General features: G+C 34.7%; 1 protein-coding gene across 5 annotated transcripts in view; it reads right to left on the reverse strand.

Moving 5' to 3' along the window:
- Positions 1 to 25,441, reverse strand: part of RUNDC3B (RUN domain containing 3B) — a gene marked incomplete at both ends in the record, with an annotated part of 100,841 nt that overhangs the window by 16,189 nt on the left and 59,211 nt on the right. For all 5 annotated transcript variants that reach the window (XM_084230826.1, XM_084230823.1, XM_084230825.1 and 2 more), the window contains 3 exons: positions 10,205 to 10,362; positions 17,105 to 17,273; positions 24,245 to 24,325. In XM_084230826.1, the coding sequence (XP_084086952.1) occupies positions 10,205 to 10,362; positions 17,105 to 17,273; positions 24,245 to 24,325 (408 nt within the window). The remainder of the gene's footprint in view (positions 1 to 10,204; positions 10,363 to 17,104; positions 17,274 to 24,244; positions 24,326 to 25,441) is intronic.

Raw genomic sequence — 25,441 nt, forward strand, 5'->3', positions numbered from 1 at the left:
GGCGCCGCAGAGGCCGCGGGCAGCTTCGCAACCCAGCGCTCAACCGCTGCGCCACCGGGGAGGCCCCATACATTTAAGTTTTTAATCCACTTTGAGTTGGTTTTTGTAAATGGTATGAAAATAGGTCCAATTAAATTTTTCTGCAGGTGGATATTCAGTTTTCACACCATTTACTGTAGAGACTATCTTCTCCCCATTGCGTGTTCTTGATATTCTTGTCAAAAGATCATTTTACTATAGATGCTTGGGTTTCTTTCTGGGCTATCTATTGTAAGGACTTATACCTATGTCAATGTCAGCATTATACTGTTTTGATTATTGCTGATTAATAATATTATTTTGAAATCAGGAAGTGTGATACCTTCAGCTTTGCTTTTCTTTCTCAAGATTGCTTTGGTGGCAGCACACCTCTCCTGTCTCAACCACCGCTCCTCTTAGCAGTGTATCTCAATAAATTCTCCTTTTCTGTTCTCTACTCTATTTCTGGTGAATTCTTTTACCTCTGTGCCTCTGGCCTACACCATGATAAAAAAGAAAAAGGATTGCTCTGGCTATTTGTTGTGTGTGTGTGTGTGTGTGTGTGTGTGTGTGTGTTCCATATGAAATTTAGAATTTTTTTTTCTATTTCTGTAAAAATTGCCATTGGGATTTCGGCAGGGATTGTGTTGAATCTGTATCTCACTTTGGGTAGTCCATATTTTAATAATATTTAACCTTCCAATCCATGAAAACAGGATGCTTTTCTATTTATTATCTTTAATTTTCTTCATGTATATTTAAAAAATTTTCAGTGTATAAGTCTTTTCACGTCTTTGGTTAAGTTTAGTCTAATATATCTTATTCTTCCTGTTGCTATTGTGAGTAGGTCTATTTTTAAATTTCCTTCTCAGACAGCTTCTTGATTGTACACAGAAACATGATGAATTTTCTTTTGTATCTTGTTTTTTTATCTTGTAACTATGTTAAATTTATTAGTTCTAACAGTTTTTGTTGTTATTGCAGTTGTTGTCTTCATTAGCTTTATGTATTCAAGAGTTCCAATATTGAGTACATATATATTTATAATTATCGTAATTTCCTGTTGAATTGATCCTTTTTATCATAATAAATTTCTTTTTCTCTAAATACTTTTAGGATTAAAATCTATTTTGTCTGATATAAATATAGATAGCCTGGTTTCTTTTGGTTATCATTTGTATGAAACATTTTTTTTTTCATTCCTTCACTTTTAGTCCATAAGTGTGTCAAGTATGAGTGAGTCCCTTATCGGCAGCATACTGTTAGATCTTATTTTTAAGATCATTCACTCACTGTATTCCTTTTGATTGGTGTTTTTAGTCCATTTACATTTAAGGTAATTTCTGATGAGTATTTACTATTATTGGCTTTTTAAAATTTTCTGGTGTGGTACAGGTAGAGCAGGGAAGGAATATTTCTAAAAGGAATGATTGAGAGTGTTGAAAAAACTCCTGACTGTCCTTCAAGATGGGCCTTGAAGATCAGCTTACCAAGAAAAATAAGTTAAAATCTCTGAGTTGTCTGGTCTTACAAGAAATTGAGTTCTTTTTGAAATTGTTCACGGGACTGGTAAAAACATACCATATCCATCAAGATTTTGAAATACAAGGTGATAAACCTGGAGTGAGTTTGTGAATTCCATGCTACAGCATCCTTTTTCATTAAGTTCAAATACACAATAATAGTCAAAGAACTAGTGAGAAGAGAAACACTTCTTGAACTTCTCTAGGTATCATGGGTAAAAACTGAACTCAGTGAAGACACCAGACCTGCTCACACACTTTAGGTGACTAGGCTGGGACTACATCTGCGGTTGGTTTCTCCTGAGCTTGTCCCAGAACTCAGGAATTGCCTTGTGTAGCTCTCTGGAAGTTATAACTGCTCTATGGACTAATTTTATACTCACCTAGGGTTAAATGTTAACTCAGGGAGGAAATTAATAAACATGAAGAGCTAGAGGTTGGACAACTGCAGTTACATACTTGGGCTAGCAATGTTAAGTATACCTGAGGCAAATCATGTATGCCAGTAATAGCACCATGCATCATTATCTATTCAGGTTGACAAGCCCTCAGCCAGTTGAGAGTGAACCGAAAAGAGGGAGATCTGTAGAGGAAGAGAGCATCATGAAGTGAACAGATAGAACAAAAGAGAAAGAAAAATCATTTCAGTAGCAGAAAAGTCATGTACCTTTTCTGAATGAGAAGAAAATAATAGCTTGCAAGCTGGGTAAGCATCCTAATTTGGAGTCCAAGAGTTTCCATATTAGTGCACTGAACTTGCAAGGGGTTAAGTATATTAATTTGTATCTGTTGCCTGTCACTGGGACCAGACTGGCCACAGAAACCAATAAACATTTTTTTTCCTTCCAAAAGCTGGTATTTGGAAGGGGTAAGGCAAGAGAGTATTCTGAATTAAAGAAGACACCAGATGGGCTAAATTTGGTTAGTCTCTTTCAAAAAAGATCACAAAATGCAGTAAAACATCAATACCAGGCTATATTCACTTAGGGAGTGCAGCCTGGGCAAATGAAAGGCATACCTCACACTTTATTGCCCAATGCTTTATTACACTTCACAGATACTGCAATTTTCACAAATTGGAGTTTTGTGGCAACCCTTCATAGAGCCACTCTATCGGCACTATTTTTCTAACAGTGTGGGCTTACTTCATGTCTCTGTGTCACATCTTGGTAATTCTTTCTCAATACTTCAAATTTTCAAATATTTCATTTTCAAATATTTCAATATTTCTATTTTGACTGTATCTTTTATGGTGACCTATGTTTAGTGATTTCTGATGTTACTATCTTTGTAATTGTTCTGGGGCAACATAAATTGCACCCATATTAGCCCTTATACTCTGTCAATAAATGCGTGTGTTCTGACTGCTTCACAGTCTTCCCAGTCATTCCCCATCTGTCTTGGTCTTCTTTGGTATTCTCTAAGACAACAATATTGAAATTAGGATACTTAATAGCCCTACAATGTCCTTTAAGTGTTCAAGTGAAAGGAAGTGTATGTATATCTCACTTGACATCAAAAGTTAGTAAGGAATGCTTGTCAAAGGATAAGGGAGATCAAAAGAACTCCTGTATCAGTTAGGCAAGTTGGGAATGTGAAGGAAAAATTCTTGAAGGAAATTAAAAAGTGTTATTCCAATGAACACACAAATGACAAACTAGCAAAACAGACCTATTTTCAATATGGAGAAAGTATAAGTGATTTGGACAGAAGATAAGCCAACCACAACATTCCCCTTAAGTCAAAGCCTATTCCAGAGCAAAGCCCTAACTCTTCAGTTCTAAGAAGGCTGAGAGAGGTGAGGAAGCTGCAGAAAAAGTTTAGAACTAGCAGAGTTTGGTTCACGAGGTTTAAAGAAAGAAGCCACCTCCATAACATAAGAGTGCAAGGTGAAGCAGCAAGTGCTGATGTAGAAGTTGCAGGAAGTCACCCAGAGATCTAGCTAAGATAACTGAAGGTGGTTACACCAAACAACAAATTTCTAATATAGACTAAATAGCTTCCTATTAGAAGAAGATGCTATTTAGGACTTTTGTTGTTAAAGAGCAGCCAATACCTGGCTTCAAAAGTTCAATGGACAGACTGACTCTCATTAGGGGCTAATGGTAAGAAAACTAACAATCTTAGAAGGGAGCAGTCCCAGCTTGAGGTATGAGTAGCTATGCATGTTTTCTGCCCTGGGAACTGGTGGGACCTCAGAAAGCTTCACTGTCTGGCTGTGCAATCTCATGTGGAGGAATAGGCAATCACTTCTGGTAGGCTGATTGAAAAGAATCAGTATAATACCTCAAAATAAGATCCATCACTGACTTTACTGCAGCCCCAGCCAAATAATCAAAGGCAAAAGTCAGCTTCTACAACCAATGTTTCATGGGATGATAAGTGAGGCGGCAGAGTCTACAGGAGGCAGGGGGTGGTGGTGGGTGGGAAAGTTAAGGTGGAAAAAGTCCCCCTTTCAAGCCACCCACCAAAGCAAACAACTGTAATTCCTTGAAATAGCAGATCTGGTTCCAGTAAATTCAGAACTGTAGTCCCCTAATAGAGCAAAACAAAGGAGCAGGGGGTGAGATTTTTAAACATAGGAAGATAATAACCACAGGAGGGCTAGTAAGCCTCTGTGCTCTTGGGATCCATCTGCTGAGCTCCACTCAGACTCCATCCTTCCCACTCCAACTTATATGCAGCTCTCAGACTGCATACCCAGGGTCAAGTGCAGGCTCACTCAGAGAGAAATGGCAAAGCGGAAAAAGATAGAGTCAGCCCAAAGATGAGAAGTGAGAAAAGCTGGGCCTGAATTTTTTCCATCTGTAGAGGATGTGGTAGGAGATAGGAAAGCCTTTTGTTAACTTTGGATCCAGTATTTCTGGTTATTCTGAGCTAGAAGATCTTTCTTTAACAATCTAGTCAGCCAATGCAAGAAGCAGAAGTCTACTTATAAGTTTGGTAAGAATCAGTTCTTTCAAGGTTCTGGTGAAACAAACATTATTTTACACTGCTGAATTAGAGTGTAATTTAGTACATTTTCTGAAATGTAATGTGTCAATTAGTCCATGGCCTTAAACAAATAATACTCTTTGACCCAGCAATTCCAATTCTGTGAACAAATTAGAAAGAAATAATTAGAGATGCAGAAAATTCAGCACAACATTTAATAGAGAAAACTGGTTATAAACCAAAACTCAATGATAAAAATAATTAAATTATGGTACATCTACAAGACAGAATAACAGGTGGTGATTCAAAATCATGTTTTGAAAAGTATTTACTAATGCGAGAAAATTAAAGATATAAAGAAGAAAACAATATTATACTTTTTATGTAGCATGATTCAATTTTTTTTAAAGCTCTATCTTCAGAGATAAAATGCAAGAAAAAAGAATTGATATATTCCTAACTCTGAATGATAACATTAAAGGTTTCTTCCCTTTTCCTTCCCTCTCACTCATCAGAAACACAGATTACTCTTACTGGGTTGTACTTCCAGAGTTTCTGACTGAGAAAGCCTGGGGTGGGGATGAGAATTTGCTTTTTTAACACTGTGCCAAGTGCTATGCTCCAGGGATTACACTGATCCATAGCTATCAGCAAAGAATGGAAAGAGCCAAGGTCAGAAGACAACTTTTATTTGCCCCAATTCCAAAAGCCTTCCTCTAACAGTGGAGGATGACCATCTGTCGCAGGGATGCACAGGAAGAGAGAAGGAAAGCAGCCTCAGGATCCAGAACTTCAGTCAGAAACAAAAGCCTTGCAGAGACCATTTCATCTGGTGTGGAAGGTCCAACACCATCCAACAGAATGGGAGAGATTTGTATGTGGACACAGGGAGGGCTTCCTCTACCTTGCAGCTTATCCCACTTTCTAACTAGAACACTAAGAAAAACGATAAAGTCCTAAAATTTTTTTTCAAACCCAATTTAAACACACAAAGATGCATAACTCAAAATAAGCACATCCAAGACATACTTCAAATGAACTAGAAGAATGACTGGTGACAGTATTTTGCAGAGTGAGAAACTGCCATCTATTGGCGGTTTGTAGTACTTGCCTATATTACCATCTTGTGTTCTGCTGGGGTTTTTTGTTGAGAAACAACCTCCAGAAAAAAACGAACTATGAATCAAGGTGATTTCTTTGCCTTCCTGACATCATCCCCCTATTTGCGAATATTGTATGAACTAATTCACATTACAGAAGAGATTATATGCAACAAGTTCATAATACTCTGAGAAATAAAGAGATAAAGCAAAATGAAACAAAAAGCAAGATCTTTATCTCATCAATAACTATGTAGGGTATCCACATCTTAGTCTGAAAATAATTCCCTACAAGAACTGTTATGGTAACCACCAAATAGCCCTGATGAGGGAAAGTTCTTTTTTATAGATGATTAAAGTCGGTAAGTGTGGAAGGAACAACAATAGGAAATCACTATTTTACAAGTCACCATGAAGTAGTTGCTCCAGGTAATGTTCATCCACAGTATAAAACTTACTGAACTTTTACAAAGTGGAAATAAGGCTGTCACAACTGAATACACCATATATCTTAAGATCTCTACGTGAAGAACAATAGGTGAGCTTTCCAATATGTAGTGCACAAAACCATCTACAAAATATTCTTGTCAAAAAAGTTAAACTCAAATTTAATCCAGTGGCTTACGAAAGTGATTCCCCAACCTGACTGGATATCAGAAACACTTTGGAACAGATGTGACTCAGTCAGGCGCCCTCAATTTTCAAAAACCATTTTTAAAAAACTCAAAGCTAAAAGTATGTAAGAATGAAAGACTATGATTTGCTCCATAACTGCTTATAAACTAAAGAAAAAAGTAAAGCAAATGTCACCTCTTGTTAACTGTTGATTTAGATAAACAGGTGTTCAGTTAGCTTCATGGACTTATAGAGTCAATTCCTTCCCCAGGTCTGGGAAATTTTCAGCTGTTAGTGTAAGCACCAAGTTCCCTTGTCCCTCTCTTCATCTTCTGGTATACCTATTACCCTTATGTTCCCTTTTCTAATGAGGTTAGATAGCTCTTGAAGCATTTCTTCAGGTTTTTTTGGTATCTTATTTCTCTTCAGTAACTTAAATCTGGGCAATGGGTAATCAGGAAGGTCTTTTTTTTTTAATTTTTATTGAGGTAACATTAGCTTAGAACATTTGTATGTCTTAAAATCTATATACACTATATCAAAATCACTACCAAAAGTCTAGTTTCCATCTGTAACCACATGCTAATCAGTATAATTAATTCTGTTTTGTGCACAATCAAAAACTTCTTTTTTTTAATTTATTTTTTTATTATTTATGCAAGCACTGGGCACAGTCAGAAGCTCAGGAGGGTGAGAGAATTCACCAGAGTCAGAGCGGGGACCAGAGCAGGCAGAAGGACCGAAGTACACTGCTGAGGGGAGCAGCGGGCGGCAGGAGAGATCTGTGCGCCATGTGGGACCCTCCTCCGGTGGCCGGGGAGCAGCCGGGGATCGAACCGGTGCTACCGAGGCTGCAGGCAGCTTCGCAACCCAGTGCTCAACCACTGCGCCACCGGGGAGGCCCTCAAAAACTTCTTAAACATTAAAAATACAATAGCTTTAGAATATAAAAACTAAATTTTAAGGATGAATTAAAAGTTAAAGAATGAAAATAAAAATATTTGAGTATTGATAATTATTTATTATTTAAAATTATTAGTTAAGGAGACTTCCTTTTTTCAAGTATTCAATGTAAAAACATTTACTAAACAAGGATACCAAAAGTAATTATTTTTCTGTTCGAATGAGTTACTTCTATGTGAAATACTGTGTGGTAGTCCCAAATATTGCTAATCTCCTGGTCCAAATATAAGGATATCTATATCTCCTCTTCAAAAAAATCTGCCAGCATTTTTTAATGAAACATCATGATTATCAGCAACAAAATAATGTTATATCATACTGGTACCCTTTCCTGTTGTAATATCTAACTTCTCATTAATACCCTAGAAACTACAATAGAACACATTTTTACCTAACTGTCTAATACCCAACCTTTTTCCCTTTCAGATATATTTTCTTGATTTTTTTTGTTCTTATATGGATAACAGAGTATGCTAAATATATTAGTATGATTATAATTTTTTATTTTAATAACACTGTTTCCTGCCAAAAATATATATGACCAAGAAGTGTCATAATCTGTCTACTATGAAATGGGCAATGATGACATCATTGCACTCTCTCAATAGGCTTATACTATTAACCCTAAAATTTGTGAAGCAGGACGCCATCACATCTGTGACTTAAAATTTGCAGGCAAATCTATCACACTATCACTATTCACCAGGAACTACACCAAATTTCAAATTGGTTACTGGATGGTAACAATGGCCTACTTTGAGCAATGCATGGTTCCTTACTTCTATTTAGACTCTTCAGTTACCTTTACTAAGGAGCCCTCATCTAACCACTGAGAAATATTTAAAAACTAAAGTGACAAAGAATTTAAATCACCCAGGAAAGTATCATCAACACAATGTATAAGTATATATTACATGCTTCATATTCTATTTCATATATTTAGAGGAAGTTCTGACTTTTTAATTTATATATTATGAATTTTAATCTTCCCAGGACCATTTTTATCTTCTCAGGATTAACAAAAGGGAATTTCAGTGCCCAACTTTGACTGCAGGCCTCTGGTTAGTGAAAAATTTTTAAAAGAAAAAAAAAAAGCCCATTCTCTTTCCAGAGTTGCAAGAAAGTCCAGAATATTCTGTGCCTTAAAATGACTATGATAAAGGGATGAATTATGAATATTCTCAAAGAGAGGTGTATTTTTTTCTGTTCAATATCCTTGAAAGTAGTTTTTATATAAAGGAATCTTATGAGACTAGTTTACACAGACCTGCAGTGATGCCATATAAAAAGTAAATCTTTAACTTCTAAACCCAAGAAAATAGTCTAATTCTAATCAGAGCCCTAATTTTTCATTTGTTGTTCTATTAATATTGGTTTAGTTAAAATCTCCCAGAAATACAAAGCAATCATAAAGTTCAGCTGCAAAATCAAGAGGATCAATTATATTCTTCTGTCATAGAGGTATGATAAAACCATAAAACTGGTAGATTATTTAATAAAACTAAAAAGCTTGAGAGATTTTATTTCCTTAAAATTAACAAAAGTAAAATGAATGTGACACATTAAAATTTAATTTTGACAAATATTTCTTTAGATAAAATAGGAACAAATCTCAAAATTATTTTAAAGACTTCAGTCAAACCACTATACAATCTATGACATAAAATGAAATTATCTCCCTAAACTTCTAATTGTAAAGAAATAAATAATCTCTACTGTTGGGTTCTCCCTGTTTATAGAAGCAAAGGACAATGGAAGATGTTACTCTTCTCCTCAATGAGTGACAGGGCAGGTTAGCACCATAGGACAAATTCTCTTTAAAATATCAGGAAAAAATATAAGAAATGATATGTGAACATAATTCTTTTCATCAAGATACAAAGTCCTAGAAAACATCATTATCTTTATGTTCCTTAAAATTTTCTGCTAAAAAAAAATCATCTTTTATTTTTACTTAGTCTCACAGTATCTCTTTGTAAACTACACATTGATTACAAAAGTAACAACAGTAGCTACACAGAAGAGAAAAACACCTTAACCAAAAGATTAAAATTAATATCGCTAATTAAAGACCAACAGACTTCATGAACCACTGAACACAATAATCTGAGAAAACACCACTGTTTCTGTGTATTATTTTTTGCTTTTATTTTTATGTTTTATTTAAAATTCCTTCCTTTTGTTCTCATTTGGGAACACTGCTTAAATATTTCAGTCAAAATGGAAAAACTCATTCTAGTCATAAAGAAAAGTAAATTAATCAGTGATTTTATAGTAATTCTATGAGTGATTTTATAGTAAGTCTAGAGAGTTACTAGCCTATACTCTTCAAAAGATCAATATCCTGCAAAAAACAAAAAAAAAAAGACTGAGAAACTGTTCTAAACTAAAAGTGACTGAAGACGTTGACAACCAAATGCAAAATATAATCCTGGATTGGACCCTGTATCAGAAAAACAAAAGTTGTAATAAAGGACATTATTTGGACAACTGATGAAATTAAATGAGTTACAGATAAGATGGAAACTATTACATCAATTTAAATTTTTTAAACTCATAGCTCAAATATAGTTATATGAAAGACCATCTTTGTCTTTAGGAAAGACACAACTGAAGTTAAGGAGTAAAAATGAATGATGTATTCAAGAGGGAGAGAATTACAGGCCAAATATGGTAGAATGTTGAAAACTGGTGGCTCTAGGTTAGGGCACATGGAAATTCTTTGCACTATCCTTGCAACTTTTCTGAAAGTTTGAAATTATTTCAAAGTGAAAAATTTTTAATTATCCTTAAGGATTAATATTAATGTGAAAAGATTTTCATGATAAAAACTGATAAAATCCAGTTTGACAAAATGGTATGATTAGTAAAAATTATTTGAACAGTGACAAGAAGTTTGTGCTAGCATATACATCAATAAATGTCTTAATCAAATAAGTTCTTGCCATGGGAAAAAGTCAGCTATACCAATGTAATGAATCCACTGTCAAAACATGACATTTTCTTCTGTTTACATACCACCAAAATTTTTTCCAAAAGGATCGCACTTACAGCTGATCTTGAAGTTCCACAATTATATATTCTAATTGTTCTTTTTCCAATTTATGGGCCAAATCAGAATCTTCAATCCTTTGAAGTAGTATTTTGTTCTGGGAGACTGATTCAGACAGCTGGTTCTCTCGAAGTCGTAACAGTTCTTCAAGATAACCCTGGAAATATAGTATCATTAAAATACAGTAACCACAAATTTCAAAAAATATATCTTAAAGATGAATGCTAACTAACTTACATGTTCTTTTTATCTATAAATTTATTTTACATTTTTAAAAGGATAAGTTTATCAGGAAAGGAGAAAGAAAAAAGATAAGCTGCATAGTCAGAGGCTGGCAGGAGAGCTGCAACTTATCTATACTGCAATGAAACAATATCAAAGCATCTGATAAAATCGTAAAAAATTTCAATTAACACAAAAATTTAATATGTTCTCCATTACTCACAGCTCTAAAGTTTCATAAAAAGTTTGTAATTTAAAGTAAAACTTAGTTAATATATTTTGATTTCTAAACCCCACATCAGTGTTAAATATTCTATATGCCTCCAAGGACATCAATATTCAGATCTAATTACAGAATGACCAATTTAAAGGTTGTCTCAAGGGCCTCCCTGGTGGCACAAGGTGTTAAATCTCAGCAGTATGAAGCTATCAGCAGCCACTGCAACACGAGTTTGATCCCTGGCCAGGGAGCTAACCCACATGAGGCAACAGACCTCTCCAGTTTTACCTGCTGCTCCCCTCAGCAGTGTGTTTCAGTAGTTCTGCCTGTTCTGTTCCCTACTCTGTTGCTGGTGAATCCTCTCACCCCCACCCCGCACCTCTGGCCTGCACGCCAGGCATAAATAAATAAAATAAATCTTTAAAAAAAAACACAAAAGTTGTCTCTATGTGATTATTGTTCAAAAGCAGAGATTAACAATTAGCCTTAACAAATAAGTAGCAAGCAATATAATATTTTGTTTAGACCTGCAGACTTTGTCAAGGATATGACTCCTTGCTTAGTGTCATACCACTTCTATTATTTATCAGCTAAGTGTCCTTGGGTGAGCAACTTAATTGCTCTGAGGCATAGTCTCATCACCTAAAGAAGTGGGAATAAGTGTGCCTGTTTAGGAGGATTAAATGAATCAATATAGGTAAATGGTGCCTGATATACCATATGTGATAAATACTTACTATTATTAGCAAAACACCAAATAGATAATTTTTACTGACCCTCTGTCTCTTATCTTTTTACTCATTTACTGTTTGTCTTTCAGCTCTGCTTTCTGGGAGACTTAACCGAATTTATTCTTCCAATGCTTCTGATAAATTTTTAAATTCAGGTAATCATCTATTAATTTTCAACAGATCTTTCATACTATGTGGTTGTTCCCCTCTCATGGCATCCTATTCTTTTCAGTAGCAATGTGCTTTCAGAGTGCTCTCAATATGGTAATTAGAATTTTTTTCTTAAGTATTCCTCTATTGTTATCCTATTCCCGTATCATTAACAAACTGTTTTCGCTATTTTAACTTTATGACACATTAACAGTAGATACTACTCCTGTTCCCACATGAGCTTTCTGTAATATTTTTCCCTGAAGATTCTCAAATATTTGTTTTTTTCATAATAAAATCTCAAAAATAAATGTCCTCCATATATACAAATTAACATAAGCTAAATATGGCTATTTATTAACTGTGGACTTCTAGTGAGTCCGAACCTGGGACACCATGGGGAGGGAAATCAGACATGGGGGAGGCTGTCATGTCCAGCATGCAGTAAATCTTTATTGTCTTAGTGCTCATTATATACTATTTTAATTGCAGCAGGTGTAACATCAAAGCATACCATATAATGATAACATGTATGAACGATTAGTCTATTTTCTTACTATTATCTATTTACTTCAGATAGTAGGGTACCAGGTGGTTAGTTCTCATACACATAATCTTATCAACTCCTAGCCAGAGCCTGGGAAGTTCGCTCATTATTTTGTTGTTCTCAAACTGTGGAGATGTACGCAGTTCACTTCCAGGCTCTCAACACCAAGTCCTGTCACCCAGAGGTTTTCCTCCGAGACGCATGTGTTTTCACATGCCTTAAGGACTCAGGTCAAGGCCCTTCTGCTCACTGCGCAGGGTCTCTCCATTTTGTTATTCTCAGACTGTGGAGATGTGGAAGCCTGACTCCACGCGGGTCACTTTTCAGACTCTCAACACCAAGTCCTGTCACTCAGAGGTTTTCCTCCGAGACGCATGTGTTTTCACATGCCTTAGGGACTCGGGTCAAGGCCCTTCTGCTCACTACGCGGGGTGGCCACCTCCAACATCTAACATTAGTATTTAAAGAATATTCATATACCCACCATCTATATTAATGCTAATACTTACACAGTCCCTATAATGCCTTTCCCTGATCACACACACTCCTTGTTTTCCTCTGCAAGGACAATAATTTCTAAGGTGGGACTGGGGCCAAAATAAGGGGGTTGCAATTGTATGGGGAATATAAAAATAAAATTTAAAAAAATAATACTAATTTCTTCAGATCAGTGTTAGTCATCCCCTTGATTGTTTTTTAAAGATTTATTTATTTATGCATATAAGAGCTGGAGTATAAGCCAGAGGTACAGGGGTGGGGTTGAGAAGATTCACCAGAGACAGAGTGGGGAGTGGGGAGCAGAACAGGCAGATCTACTGAAATACACTGCTGAGGGGAGAAGGAGGGCTGACAGGAGAGGTCTGCTCTGGGGATCTAACTGGCGCTGCAGCGGCTGCCCATACCTTCAAAGTGCTGAGACATAACCCCTTGTGCCACCAGGGAGGCCCTTTGCTTATTTTCCTTTTAGCTTTATCACAAATATATGTTCCCTTGAATAAAACAATGATTTTGCTGGGTTTGTCTATACTTTTTTGAAACTTGTTTTTTTATCCCATTGCTTAGATCTACACTGATGAGATTATGTATTGTTTATTTACTCTCAAGATTGAGTGTTGTTGCTTATTTATTCACTCCACTGTAAATGATCCATTAGCTTATTTTAGGTTTAGTTATCACTACCCTTTGAATATTTGGCAGAGCCTACTTCCAGAACCAAACAAGTTTGGTGATTGTGGTGTGTATGAAGGGATGGATGTATATATGTATATTTTTTTAAGATTTTATTTATTTATACAAGCACTGGGTATAGTCAGAAGCTCAGGAGGGTGAGAGAATTCACCAGAGCCAGAGCGGGGAGCAGAGCAGGCAGAAGGACCGAAGTACACTGCTGAGGGGAGCAGTGGGCGGCAGGAGAGGTCTGCGCGCCATGTGGGACCCTCCTCTGGTGACCAGGGAGCAGCCGGGGATCGAACCGGCGCTACAGAGGCTGCGGGCAGCTTCTCGGCCCAGCGCTCAACCGCTACGCCACCGGGGAGGGCCCCCCCCCCCAAAAAAAAGACTTATTTATACAAGCACTGGGGTACAGGCCAGAGGCACGGGAGGGTGAGAGAATTTACCAGAGACAGAGCAGGGAGCAGAACAGGCAGAAGGACCGAAGTACACTGCTGAGGGAAGTAGCTGGGCAGGAATCAAACCGGCCCTGCAGAGGCTGTGGGACAGCTTCACAGTGCTGCGCTCAACCCGCTGCGCCACTGGGGAAGCCCCCTAATTTTATTTCTTTAATAGCTAAAACCTATCACTTTTGAGAAGTGATATTTATAAAAATTCTTCATCTAATTTTTCTAAGGTATTGACACCGAATTTCCAAAATTATTTTCTGTAACTATTGAATGGAATCTCTGCTCCAAATAGTTTATGCTGCCTGCCTCTCTGCATTCGTGAAATCATCTGTCTCTGCCTTAATTTTTTTTATGAATTTAATTATTCTTGAGAAGATTTCTCTATTTCATTAAATTTTATAATAATCAGTTTTTGGTTTGTTATTTCTATTTCCATTTTTTAATTTAATCAATACAGCTTTTATTTTTATTATTTTCCTTCCTGTTTTGGTTTTTAAACATTTTTATACATAATTAATTTTTATTTTTTCTTTTCTAAGTACTGCACATTTGAAACTTACTGTCAATTATTTTCATTCTTATTTATTTCTTAATTCTTTTGACCAGAATTAGAAGTCTTTATTTTTTTTTTAAATCCCCTGGTGGTAGCAAGCATTTGTATTGCATCTAACTTTATTGCATTATGATGACTAATATCACTTCTTTGGTATTTGTGGGCATTTGCTTTGTGACAAAACATGCTACATAAAAATTAAATAGCTGTCCTATGGATACTTGAAAAGAATTGGTATTCTAATTGTTAGCACTTAACATATTTTCTATAAAACTTATTGTGTTGTTTGACTACCTATTTTTTCTGTCTATTCACTTTATGCATTAGTTTGAAAATGTTAACATTTCCTACTATAATTATGAATTTATTAAATTTCTCCTGGATAGTCTACTCATATTTTTCACATGTACATTGTTAAATGCATGTAAGTTTAGCACTGTTATATTCTTCTGGTGAATTCTTTTTTTTATACATATAGGCAATGTTAACCAGCAAGTTAACATTTATTTTTATCATGCTGACTCTTAAAGATATTAAGATTTATTTCTACTACTTTGTTTTGTGTTTGCTTTTTAATCATCATTTTTTTCTCATTTGCTCCTTTCTATTGTATTAACCAAATTTTCCTTATTCTTTTTCTCACTATAAATTTGTAAGTTAAATATCCTACACCTCTTATAACTGCAACTTTGGAAACAGGTATGCACATTTAAAGATGAGTCTACAGGGCCTCCCCGGTGGTGCAGCGGTTGAGCGCTGGGTTGCGTGGCTGCCCGCAGCTTCTGCAGCACCTGTTCATTCCCCGGCTGCTCCCCGGCCATGGGAGGAGGATCCCACATGGCGCACAGACCTCTCCTGCCACCCACTGCTCCCCTCAGCAGTGTACTTCGGTCCTTCTGCCTGCTCTGCTCCCTGCTCTGGCTCTGGTGAATTCTCTCACCCTCCCGTGCTTCTGACTGTACCCAATGCTTGTATAAATAAATAAATCTTAAAAAAATAAAAATAAAAAAATAAAAAGTATTAAAAAAAGATGAGTCTACATTCCTTCACTATAATACAAAAATTTCAAAAAGATTTATTTTCAAGCATCCTCTACCACCCTTTCTAATACTGTTAGTGTTTTAATTCCATTTTGCTCTAAGTGGTGGGATACTTTTCCAAGTCCATCCAGCTTAGAAGAGCTAATTGTTAAATTTTAAAAAGTTAGTAATTTATTGGTTAAATAATGCTATTAATAAAGTTTTAATTATATATAAAAAGGAAATAACTACTAAACCTCATCAGTTTCGAAGTATTTTTACTATTATTAGCTATCTTTTGAAGTCATGTACATCTATTTTCTCTGCCTGGTAGAAATACCACATAATGGTGTGCTACTATGCATCTCTTCCCAATTTTGCAAAAGTGATGTCTATGACCACCATGGGGGTATTTACCCATTTGCTACAAAATTAGCAAAAGCTAAAAAATTTGAAATCCTCTATTTTCTCTACAAGTCAATTATTAAATATCCTTTATACCATTACCACCCCATAATAGTAATACTGTAGTTGTTTCATATTGTCAAACCTTACTTACCAAATTCTGTATTTACTCTGCTATTTTGCATTTCATTCCTGCCTTCTAGTTTCAGTATAACTTCAATGATTGTGGCCTACTTCTGTGGTTTCCCTTCTGGTGTTTAATTACAAGAGGATGGCCCCTAGCTCCAGCACTAGGTCCCTACAATGTGTTTTAAGTTATGAGTTATTCTACATGTTTTTTTAGGTACTTCTTATATTTCTGGTCCTTAGTGAGCTCCTGTTCAATGAGAGAGTGCCTCTGCATGAAACTCTTTAAAAAACTGTATTATAGTAAAGGATTTCAGATGTCTGTGATTTAAAGCTTTTCAGATTATCTCTTTCTGACTTTTTGCTAGTACCAGAAGTCTTTAACAGGGCATTAGAGTTTATTCAAGTATATTAGGCACATTTTTGTAGCTATTATAAATGCCTCTTTATATTTTCTAATTAGTAGTTGTTTATGTATAGGAAATCCATTCATATTTGTAAATTCATTTGATAACCATTTTCCTGACAGAACATATTTAAATGTTCTATATCTTTATCACTAATTCCATTGCATGTTCCTTATGAATAATGAATAATAAACTTTGAAAGGAAAGATAGGCGGGAAAATGAAAAAGACGGGAAAATAAAAAATAATTTATTTTTTAAATCAACTCTCCAGAAAATGGAGTTTATTCATTGCTGTGGCCTGAGTCTGATCCCCAGGCAGGGAGCTACCCACATATAACACAGCAGACCTCTCCTGTCTCACCCACTGCTCCCCTCAGCAGTGTATTTCAGTAGGTCTGCCTGTTCTGCTCACTCTGTCTCTGGTGAATCCTCTCACCCCCACCTCTGGCCTACACCCCAGTTCTTCTATGCATAAATAAATATTTTAAAAATATAATGGAGTTTATTTTCCTTTCTGATATCTACTCCACTTTGCCTAGTACAGTGCTTCGCACAAAAGAGTTGCTGAAAAATCTGATTAAAAAAACAAAATAGATGGAATTTGTTTAGGCAATCATTACATTTTCAAAAATAATAAATAAAACTGCATTCAGAAAAATAAGTGGCTCATTTTTACATTAAAACACAAAATTAAACAAAACTTAACAAACAAAAACCTCTCAAAACTTAACAAACAAAAACTTTAGCTGATTTTTAATTAAGAGGAGAACAATTTAATAAATTTAAGAACAGAAAGGAAGTAGCAATGGGTAAATAGTTTCATTCAGCTGAAACCTTTTGTCACAGTCTAAAGGCAGTAACTAGAACCAATTCAAATGATTTTGACAACTGATAAATACCTTCTGCTCCAGGGTTAGTTGATACTTTTGTTTAACTCTTTTACACTTGTTGAACCAACTATTCTCATCGGTGATGAATGGAGGCCCAACATTCTCTGGAGTGCTGCTTTCACTACCACTGCTTCCCAAAGTCCTTAGTTCTTCCTCATCACTGCTGATACTACCAGAACTGGAAAGATTAATATTTTAGAAAATTAAAATTAATAATGTTACACTTTGATTTTAAGGAATACTTCTGAATTTGCAAGTTACTGGTAAGCAAACTCCAAAATGTTTACACAAAATAATACAATTATGATAATGTTCTAAAGTCTTCCTCATAAAAATGAAAAGTAGGGGCTGCTTATTCCTCTTACGAAGTCAAGCTTCGAGATGCCACTGATGTTTAAGTGAGGTTTATAGACACAGGAACTAACATTAAAACTGTGAGACTGTCCTGAGGAGAAAGAAAAGGTTTTCAAAGAAAAGAATCAGAAACTCCAGATGTGTAAGGAAGAGCTTACTAGCAGGTCCTCTGGTCCAAGGGGGACCTTTCTGTCTAATCCCACGCAAAGCAGAAAAACAGTACTACCAGCCTAATTCCAGTAGGGTATAACAGGTTCAAAGTCAGCTCAGCTTTGGCAAAGAGCAGGTAACCACAAGTTCAGAAAAACTATTTATCCCTAAGCATTTTCTACTAGGGGAAGAAAGAGAAGTAGAGGTGTAGCAGAGAGATCATCCATTAAAATACATTATCTAAAATTTTTAAAAACAAATCATAAAAAACAAAATTACTTATGACATCAATAGAGTAAAGGAGCCAGAATAAGGTGGAAAAAACTGAAGTGGGGAAACTACATGGAGAGGAACGTATGCTAAAATGGCTGTTGGGTTTAGAAGAAATATACAGCTGCATATTTTAAAAGGATCAGAGAAAAATAAAATTCAAAATATAAAAAGTAATTACCATCTATAAAACAGGGAATTAAAAATAGTCTAAATAAGCTTCAAAGTATAAAAAGAAACTCTGATCTATCATGAGAAAAATAACAAATACAAAAAGAAAATATGAAACTCATATAATTATGAATAGTTATAATCATAAATGTTGAACCAACATTTATAATTCAAGAATCAAAAGCCAGATGCTCAGGTTTGATTAAGTCAAAAAAGAGCCAATAACAAGGGACACCTGAATACAGAATAATTAAAATAAAAGACATGGTAATACATCAAAAAAAAAACCTACCCAAAGAAATTCAGGTCAGAAACAATGATTTCATTGATTAACATAGAGAAAATTATGGAAATATCAAAAGGATGAAGGAAATACATTAAATAGTTCATCCTCAGTAATTTGCTGGACACCAGTCTGGAATCTATGCATGTTGCAAATGTGAATCAGAAGACTTCTGCATCAAAGGAAGGTCTAGCAAAGGAGATGTTTTTAGCCAGTGGTCTGAGAAATAAACCAAAAAACAAACACAGACTAAAGGAAATTTGTCTCTCCTAGGCATGATTTTGGGTAAATTGGAGGGAAGAAAGCAATGACTAAAGTTCTGTTCTTGAAAAACAGACAAATACAACTTTAAAAATGATATTTCACATTAAAAATGAAGCAGATGTAATTGTAAAGGATTTAGTAAAATACAATATATATATATGAAGAAATTATAGTATTAGCAAAGATTTTCAAAATGCTAAGAAAAAATAACTGTTACACTAGGATAGCAAAGCCAGCAAAACAATCTTCCCAGGAAGAGGGCAGTATAAGCACATTTTAGAAAACTAAATTTTCATAAAAATAACTTCTAATGATTGTACTTGATAGTAAAGGAAAATAAGCTAAGGTGGAACAGTAAGAAAATAATTTTAATTGCAATCTACCACCTACCACCCATATCATCCTACTTGCCTTTTCTATCTTATAACATCTATCACTATGTAACATACTATATATTTCATTTATGTAAAAGACATAACAAAGAAACTTTTGCAAGTTTTATTCACTTTTCAGTTTCACTGGAAACTTTTCCGCAGTATCCAGAACAATGTCCAGAACATAGTAAGGATTCAATAAACACTGGTTGAATATTTTTTCCACCTAATAAACACTTTCTAATTCTCTTTGTTTCACTATATTTGCACATTTATTCCTTGGTATAATTTCAGCAGTCACAAGAAATAGAGAGATAAATACATGTGTTCAACCTATTATCCTTAACTAGACACACTTTTTATAAGTTGCATTATAAGTCAATTAGTCAACATAAGTTTCTAAAAATAATTCATATCAACAAACAGTTTACTTTTAATCACATTAATCTTAAAAGTTAAGTTTAATTTAAAATGCTAATGGGTGAATTAGGTTCATTTTTAATATGACATAATTAATCAGAGACAGAATTACACAAGAAAATTAAATTTTAAAAGCTTAACTTTCTAGGAATTCAGTAAATTAACTCTCCACAAGAGTAGAAAGGGAGAACTGTACTAGGAAAGTTTCCTGTAAGGACAAGAAAGAAAATACCTACAATGATTGCAAGAACTGTACAAACACTTCTATACACCATCTCATTAATCCTCATGATAACTCTATGAGGTACTGCTCTATTATTTAATGGATTTATTTAACAAAGAATGACAATAAGAAATGGCAAGTAATTTGCTCTAAGTCACCCCAGTAAGGTAATCTGGTATTATACTATACCTTTTTAAAGCAATTATCACATTGCCTCTCAGTATTACAATGTCGATTGCTACAGATATCAAAAAAAGCTGAATGTGTAATAAATAAATAACATGGCTAATAAGGCAAATTTACCCCTGTCATGGAACATATGTAAGTTCTGCTGAGTTAGTTATTTTATCCTATGGACAATGAAAAGTTAATAGCCCTGAAAGCATCTCTTATTCAAAATAAAATAGCAATCTGAAAATATATTTTAGTGGAAAAAATGATACTTAAGCAGGTTTCAAAGGTGTGTTCCCATGTATTAATGGCAGCCTTAGGGGGAGGAATGTTGGTTAGTGTGAAGTTACATCCTTAACCGAGGGGTGATGCATATAGAGGTGCTGGGGTGAGCTAGTTGGGAAGGGTGTACAATGAAGAGGACAGTGTGGGAAATTGTGGTCCCCCTCTTCCACCTGTCTTGGGACTTGAGTTTATCCCATGAAGTGGTGCTGAAAATTCAACCTACCAGCTATAAAAATGCAGAGGAGGGTTATCAGCTATGAAAATCCAGAAAGGAAGGTTATCAGCGCTACCAAAAACATGAGCCACACCACACACCATGTTCACCAGTGACAGGACTTCTTCAAGCCCCATTCCCACCTCCTGACTCTGCAGCTGCAGATCAGTTCTCTCTGACATACAACATCATACAATATACTAAAACATCAGCCTAGGAAAAGCTAAAACAAACAAACCAATAACACCATCTGCTAAAAAGTGGAAGCACTGCAACCTGAGGACAGCAAAACAATCTTCCCAGGAAGAGGGCAGTATAAGCACATTTTAGAAAACTAAATTTTCATAAAAATAACTTCTAATGATTGTACTTGATAGTAAAGTGGGCAAAATGGGCAGATGGTAAAACGAAACACAAGACACCTGAAGTCCTCAAGGAGATATTTCACTGTAAAGAGAGAATAAATCTCCAGAAAAGTTGATCAAAGATATGTAAGAAAACTCGGAAATACAAATGGGTATCTTGAAAAATAAAATTAATAATAAATAAAATTATAAAAATAAAAATAAGTAAAATTAATAATATATAATATTAATGAGATGGCAGAATGTTAAAAAAAAGAGCAATAGGGGAGCCATAAATTTCTAGAGAAGGTACCGAAACAGAACAGACAAAATGGAAGACTGAAACAGTGACCTTGAAAATGATAATGTACAAAGAATCTAGGTGGAAGAAGAAAGAATATGAAGGGGAAAAATGAAGAAACATCTCACCCAACTTCATGAGGAAAGGCAATATAACAGTAACAGGTATATTAAAAGGAGATGAGAAAAAGACGGTAACACAGAACTTATTCAAAGAAACGACAGAGGAAAATTTCCCAAGCCTGGGGAAGAAACTAAATATATAAGCACATGAAGCTAAAAGATCAACTGGTAACCTAAATGTAATGAGAACTACAACAAGACACAGTCATGAAATTTCCAAGAGTTCAGGACCAAGAAAGAATATCAAAGGTGTCTAGGGGGGATGAAGCTGATAACCTATAAAGTATGTCTACCAGGCTATATCAGACTTCTCTGAGTGTGAAACACTTTGGGCAAGGTGAAAATGGAATGATGTGTTCAAAATAGTTAAAGATAAAAACTGCCAGCAAGAATAATACATCCTGCAAGACTCTCCTTCAGATATGAGGGAGAAATAAAGGCCTTCTCAGACAACAGAAGTATGCAAATACTAGACTTCCCTATAAGATATGGTGAAAGGAGCACTCCTATTTGAATCAAAGAGACCATCCATAAAAACTCAACAATAAAATAGATAGAACCAGAAACTGAGGACAAAATGGCAGTAGAAGACCCATTATATCAATAATTACTTTAAATTTAAATGGACTGAACTCACCAATCAAATGGCACAGAGCAGCTGTGTGAATCAAAAAACAAAAATCCAACTTTTTGCTGTCTCTAGGAAATGCACATGAGCTCCAAATATAAAAGTAAGCTCAAACTAAAGAGTTGGAAAGTAATCCTACAAGCAAATGAGAGCAAAGGATGGTAGGGACAGTCATATTTATATAGAATAAAATAGCTTTCTAGCTCAAAAATAAAAGTAACAAGAAATAGGGATGGAATTATATGATTAAAGGAACAATAAGTCAGGAATACATAGTATTATTATGTATCATCTAATGAGGATGCATTAGAAAATGTAAGGCAATGATGATAAAATCTGAAAACAGACTTAAGCAGCAACATAGTAGTGGTTGGGGACTTCCGCATTCCATTTTCACCAACAGATAGATGAACCAGAAAAAAATAAGCAACAAAACAGAAACCTTATCGTTAGACCATATAGGCTTAATAGACATTTATAGGGCACTGTAATCCCAAAAAGCTGAACACATGGGACAATCTCCAGGATAGACCACACACTGGGTTACAAAATAAGTATCAATAAATTCATGAAGAATTAAAATCATATCAAATAACTTTGCTGATGACAATGGTATCAAACTAGAAATCAAACAAAAAAGAAAGCAGAAAAAAAATCTAATATGTGGAGACTACACACCACACAACAGAATCACTATTGAGCTAATGAGGAAACCAAAGAAATTAAAATATACCTCAAAACAAATGAAAATGAGGCACAACCAACCAGAACCTATGGCACACAGCAAAAGTAGCAGTAAGAGGAAATTACACAGTAAAACAGGACCACATCAAGAAACAAGAAATAGTTCAAATAAATAATCTGCATCACCTTAAGGAACTAGAAAAAAATGAACAAATGAAAAAGAAAAACAAAAGGCAAGAGAAAGAAGGAAATAGTAAAAATTAGAGAAATCAAGTATAAATAAAAAAGACAGTCCAAGAGATTAATGAAAATTTGATTAATAACCAAAAGCTGGTTCTTTTTAAAAAATAAACAAAATAGACAAGCCTCTAGCTGGGCACACTAAGAAAAAAACTGGAGAAAACTCATATAAATACAATCAGAAATGAAAAAGGAAAGCATCTCAGAAGTGTAAGGGGAAAAAAAGATATTACTGTGAACATTTGTATGTTATTGAATAATTCAATATTATTGAATGAGAGCCAAATTAATTAGAGCCAGTATTATTGGGTAGAGGACATGGCCAAATTCTTTGAAATATACAACCATACAAGACTGAACAGGTAGACATAGATAGCCTAAACAGACCAATCACAAGCAAGTAAACTGAAACAATAGTCAAAATTCCCAAAAAAACAAAAGTCCAGGACTTCGCATTAGTGGTTCTACCAGTTCAGAGATGAACTACATAACTATTCTCATATTCTCATCAAACTGTATCAAAAAAGTGAATGACAATACATTCAGACATATTTATGAAGTGAATAGTACCCTGATACCAAAATCAAAGAAATCACAAAAAGAGAAAACTACACATCAATTCCCTTGCAAATATAGAGACAAAATCATTCACAAAATCTTAGCAAACCAAATTCAATAATGCATTAAAAAGATCACACACAATGACTAAGCAGAACTTGTTCTAGGACACAGGGATAGTTCAACATCCAAAAATCAATCAATATTACTCACCACATCAATGAAAGGAAAGATAAAAATCATATGAACAGATCAATGAATGTTGAGAAAGTATCTGATAAGATTCAATGTCCATTTGTGATTAAAAAAAAAAAAAAGAAAAACTTTAGGAATATGGGGATAGGTGAAACATACCTCAATATAATAAAGGCCATATATGACAAACTCATACCTAATATCACTCTCAATGGTGAAAAATTGAAAGCTTCTACACTAAGATGTGGTACAAGAAAAGAATATTCACCTTCATCACTATTATTCAACATAGTATTGGAAATTCTAGCTAGAGCAACTAGATGAGAAGACTATAAAAGGAATCAAAGTTAGGAGAGAAGAAGTAAAACTTGACTACTTGCAGATGATATAATATATAATAATATACACAGAAAAACCTAAAGACTCCATTAAAAAACTAATAATCAGTTCAGCAAAGTTGTAGTTTACAAAAATCAATATACAACATCAGCTGCATTCCTACTGGCAAACAGAAAACTAGGAGAAAGTAATCAAGAAAACACCCTCATTCACAAACATCAAAAAAGAATTAAATACCTAGGAGTAAACTTAACAAAGGACATGAAGGAACTATACAATGAAAACTATATGACATTGTTAAAAGAAATAGAAGACAACACACAAAAAAATGGAAAGATGTTCCCTGCTCATAGATTGGAAGAATTAACATTGCTAAAATGGCCATCTTACCCAAAGAGAACACAGACAATGCAATCCCTATCAAACCACAATTTGTATTTTTGAATGATTTTTGATATTCAAATGTTTTTTAAAAAAGTCATTTTAATTAGATGAATATAATGCAAAACAAGATGTTCAATTAAAGATTTTAATAACATATTTAAAAATGTAAAAATACCTTTGGGTAAACTTCAAATATGGTGTATAGTCTATTACAGCAGGAAAGTTGCCATCCAATCCTTCTCCCTTTAAACAGAAGCTAAGACAACAGACATATGAGTTACATATATTTGTAAATTATTACATGAAATTTTTAAATAAAATTTAAGTATTATAAAAATATTTTGTAAGAGACATTTGTTTCATCAAATTGCAAGTGAATATTTTGTTTATAATTTAAATGTCACTTGTTACAAATAAACTCCTCAATAAAGATATTCTACCTTCAATTCAAAGAGAAAGCATTGCAAAAATTAATATCACATAAAAGTAAAACTTACTGAGAAACTTATTCAACCTTGGTTTATATATTTGACACTCCTGGTCTTCACTGGACTTTTTTTTTTTTTTAAAGATTTATTTATTTATTTATACATGCACTGGGTACAGTCAGAAGCGCGGGAGGGTAAGAGAATTCACCAGAGCCAGAGCGGGGAAGAGAACAGGCAGACTGACGAAGTACACTGCTGAGGGGAGCAGCAGGCAGCAGGAGAGGTCTGCGCACCATGTGGGACCCTCCTCCAGTGGCCGGGGAGCAGCCGGGGATCGAACCGGCGCTGCAGAGGCCGTGGCAGCTTCGCAACCCAGCACTCAACCACTGCGCCACTGGGGAGGCCCTTCACTGGACTTTTCAGATATCACTAAAGAATTTTCAAATAAGGAACTGTTCATATTTAGATAAAAATTTTCAGCTAATAAGGAATATTTCCTAGAAAGACCTAACTAGAAAATAAGGCTTTTTTAAAGTATTTGAATATCTGAAAAGTCTATACCTAAAAGAATGCTAAAAATCTAATCTCCAGTCTATCCTTTTTGTGACTATGGCAACAAGACTTCCCCAAAGTCTGTCTATAAGTCAGTAAAAAAAAAAATCTAAGTCTCTCAGTCACCCAATTCAGCAATCTTTGTTTTGTATGATGCTATATCCAGTTCTGTAAATTTTTAAAATAAAGTTTATTTTATGATTACTGTTATTAGAATAAAGTACATCTTCTAAGAAGATAAACAGAAATATTTATAAGGTTGATCTTTCAAAGGAATAAATCCTTCTATGAACTCCCACCTTCTGGTTTCTTTGGAAAGTTTGCCTGTTGAAGTTCTTGTTCTAATATATTAATATCAAGGGTGTGTATGTTATCTTTCAAGACTTGAATAA

This window comes from Talpa europaea (assembly GCF_964194135.1).
Source record: "Talpa europaea genome assembly, chromosome: 3".
In the NCBI taxonomy this organism is placed as follows: domain Eukaryota; kingdom Metazoa; phylum Chordata; class Mammalia; order Eulipotyphla; family Talpidae; genus Talpa; species Talpa europaea.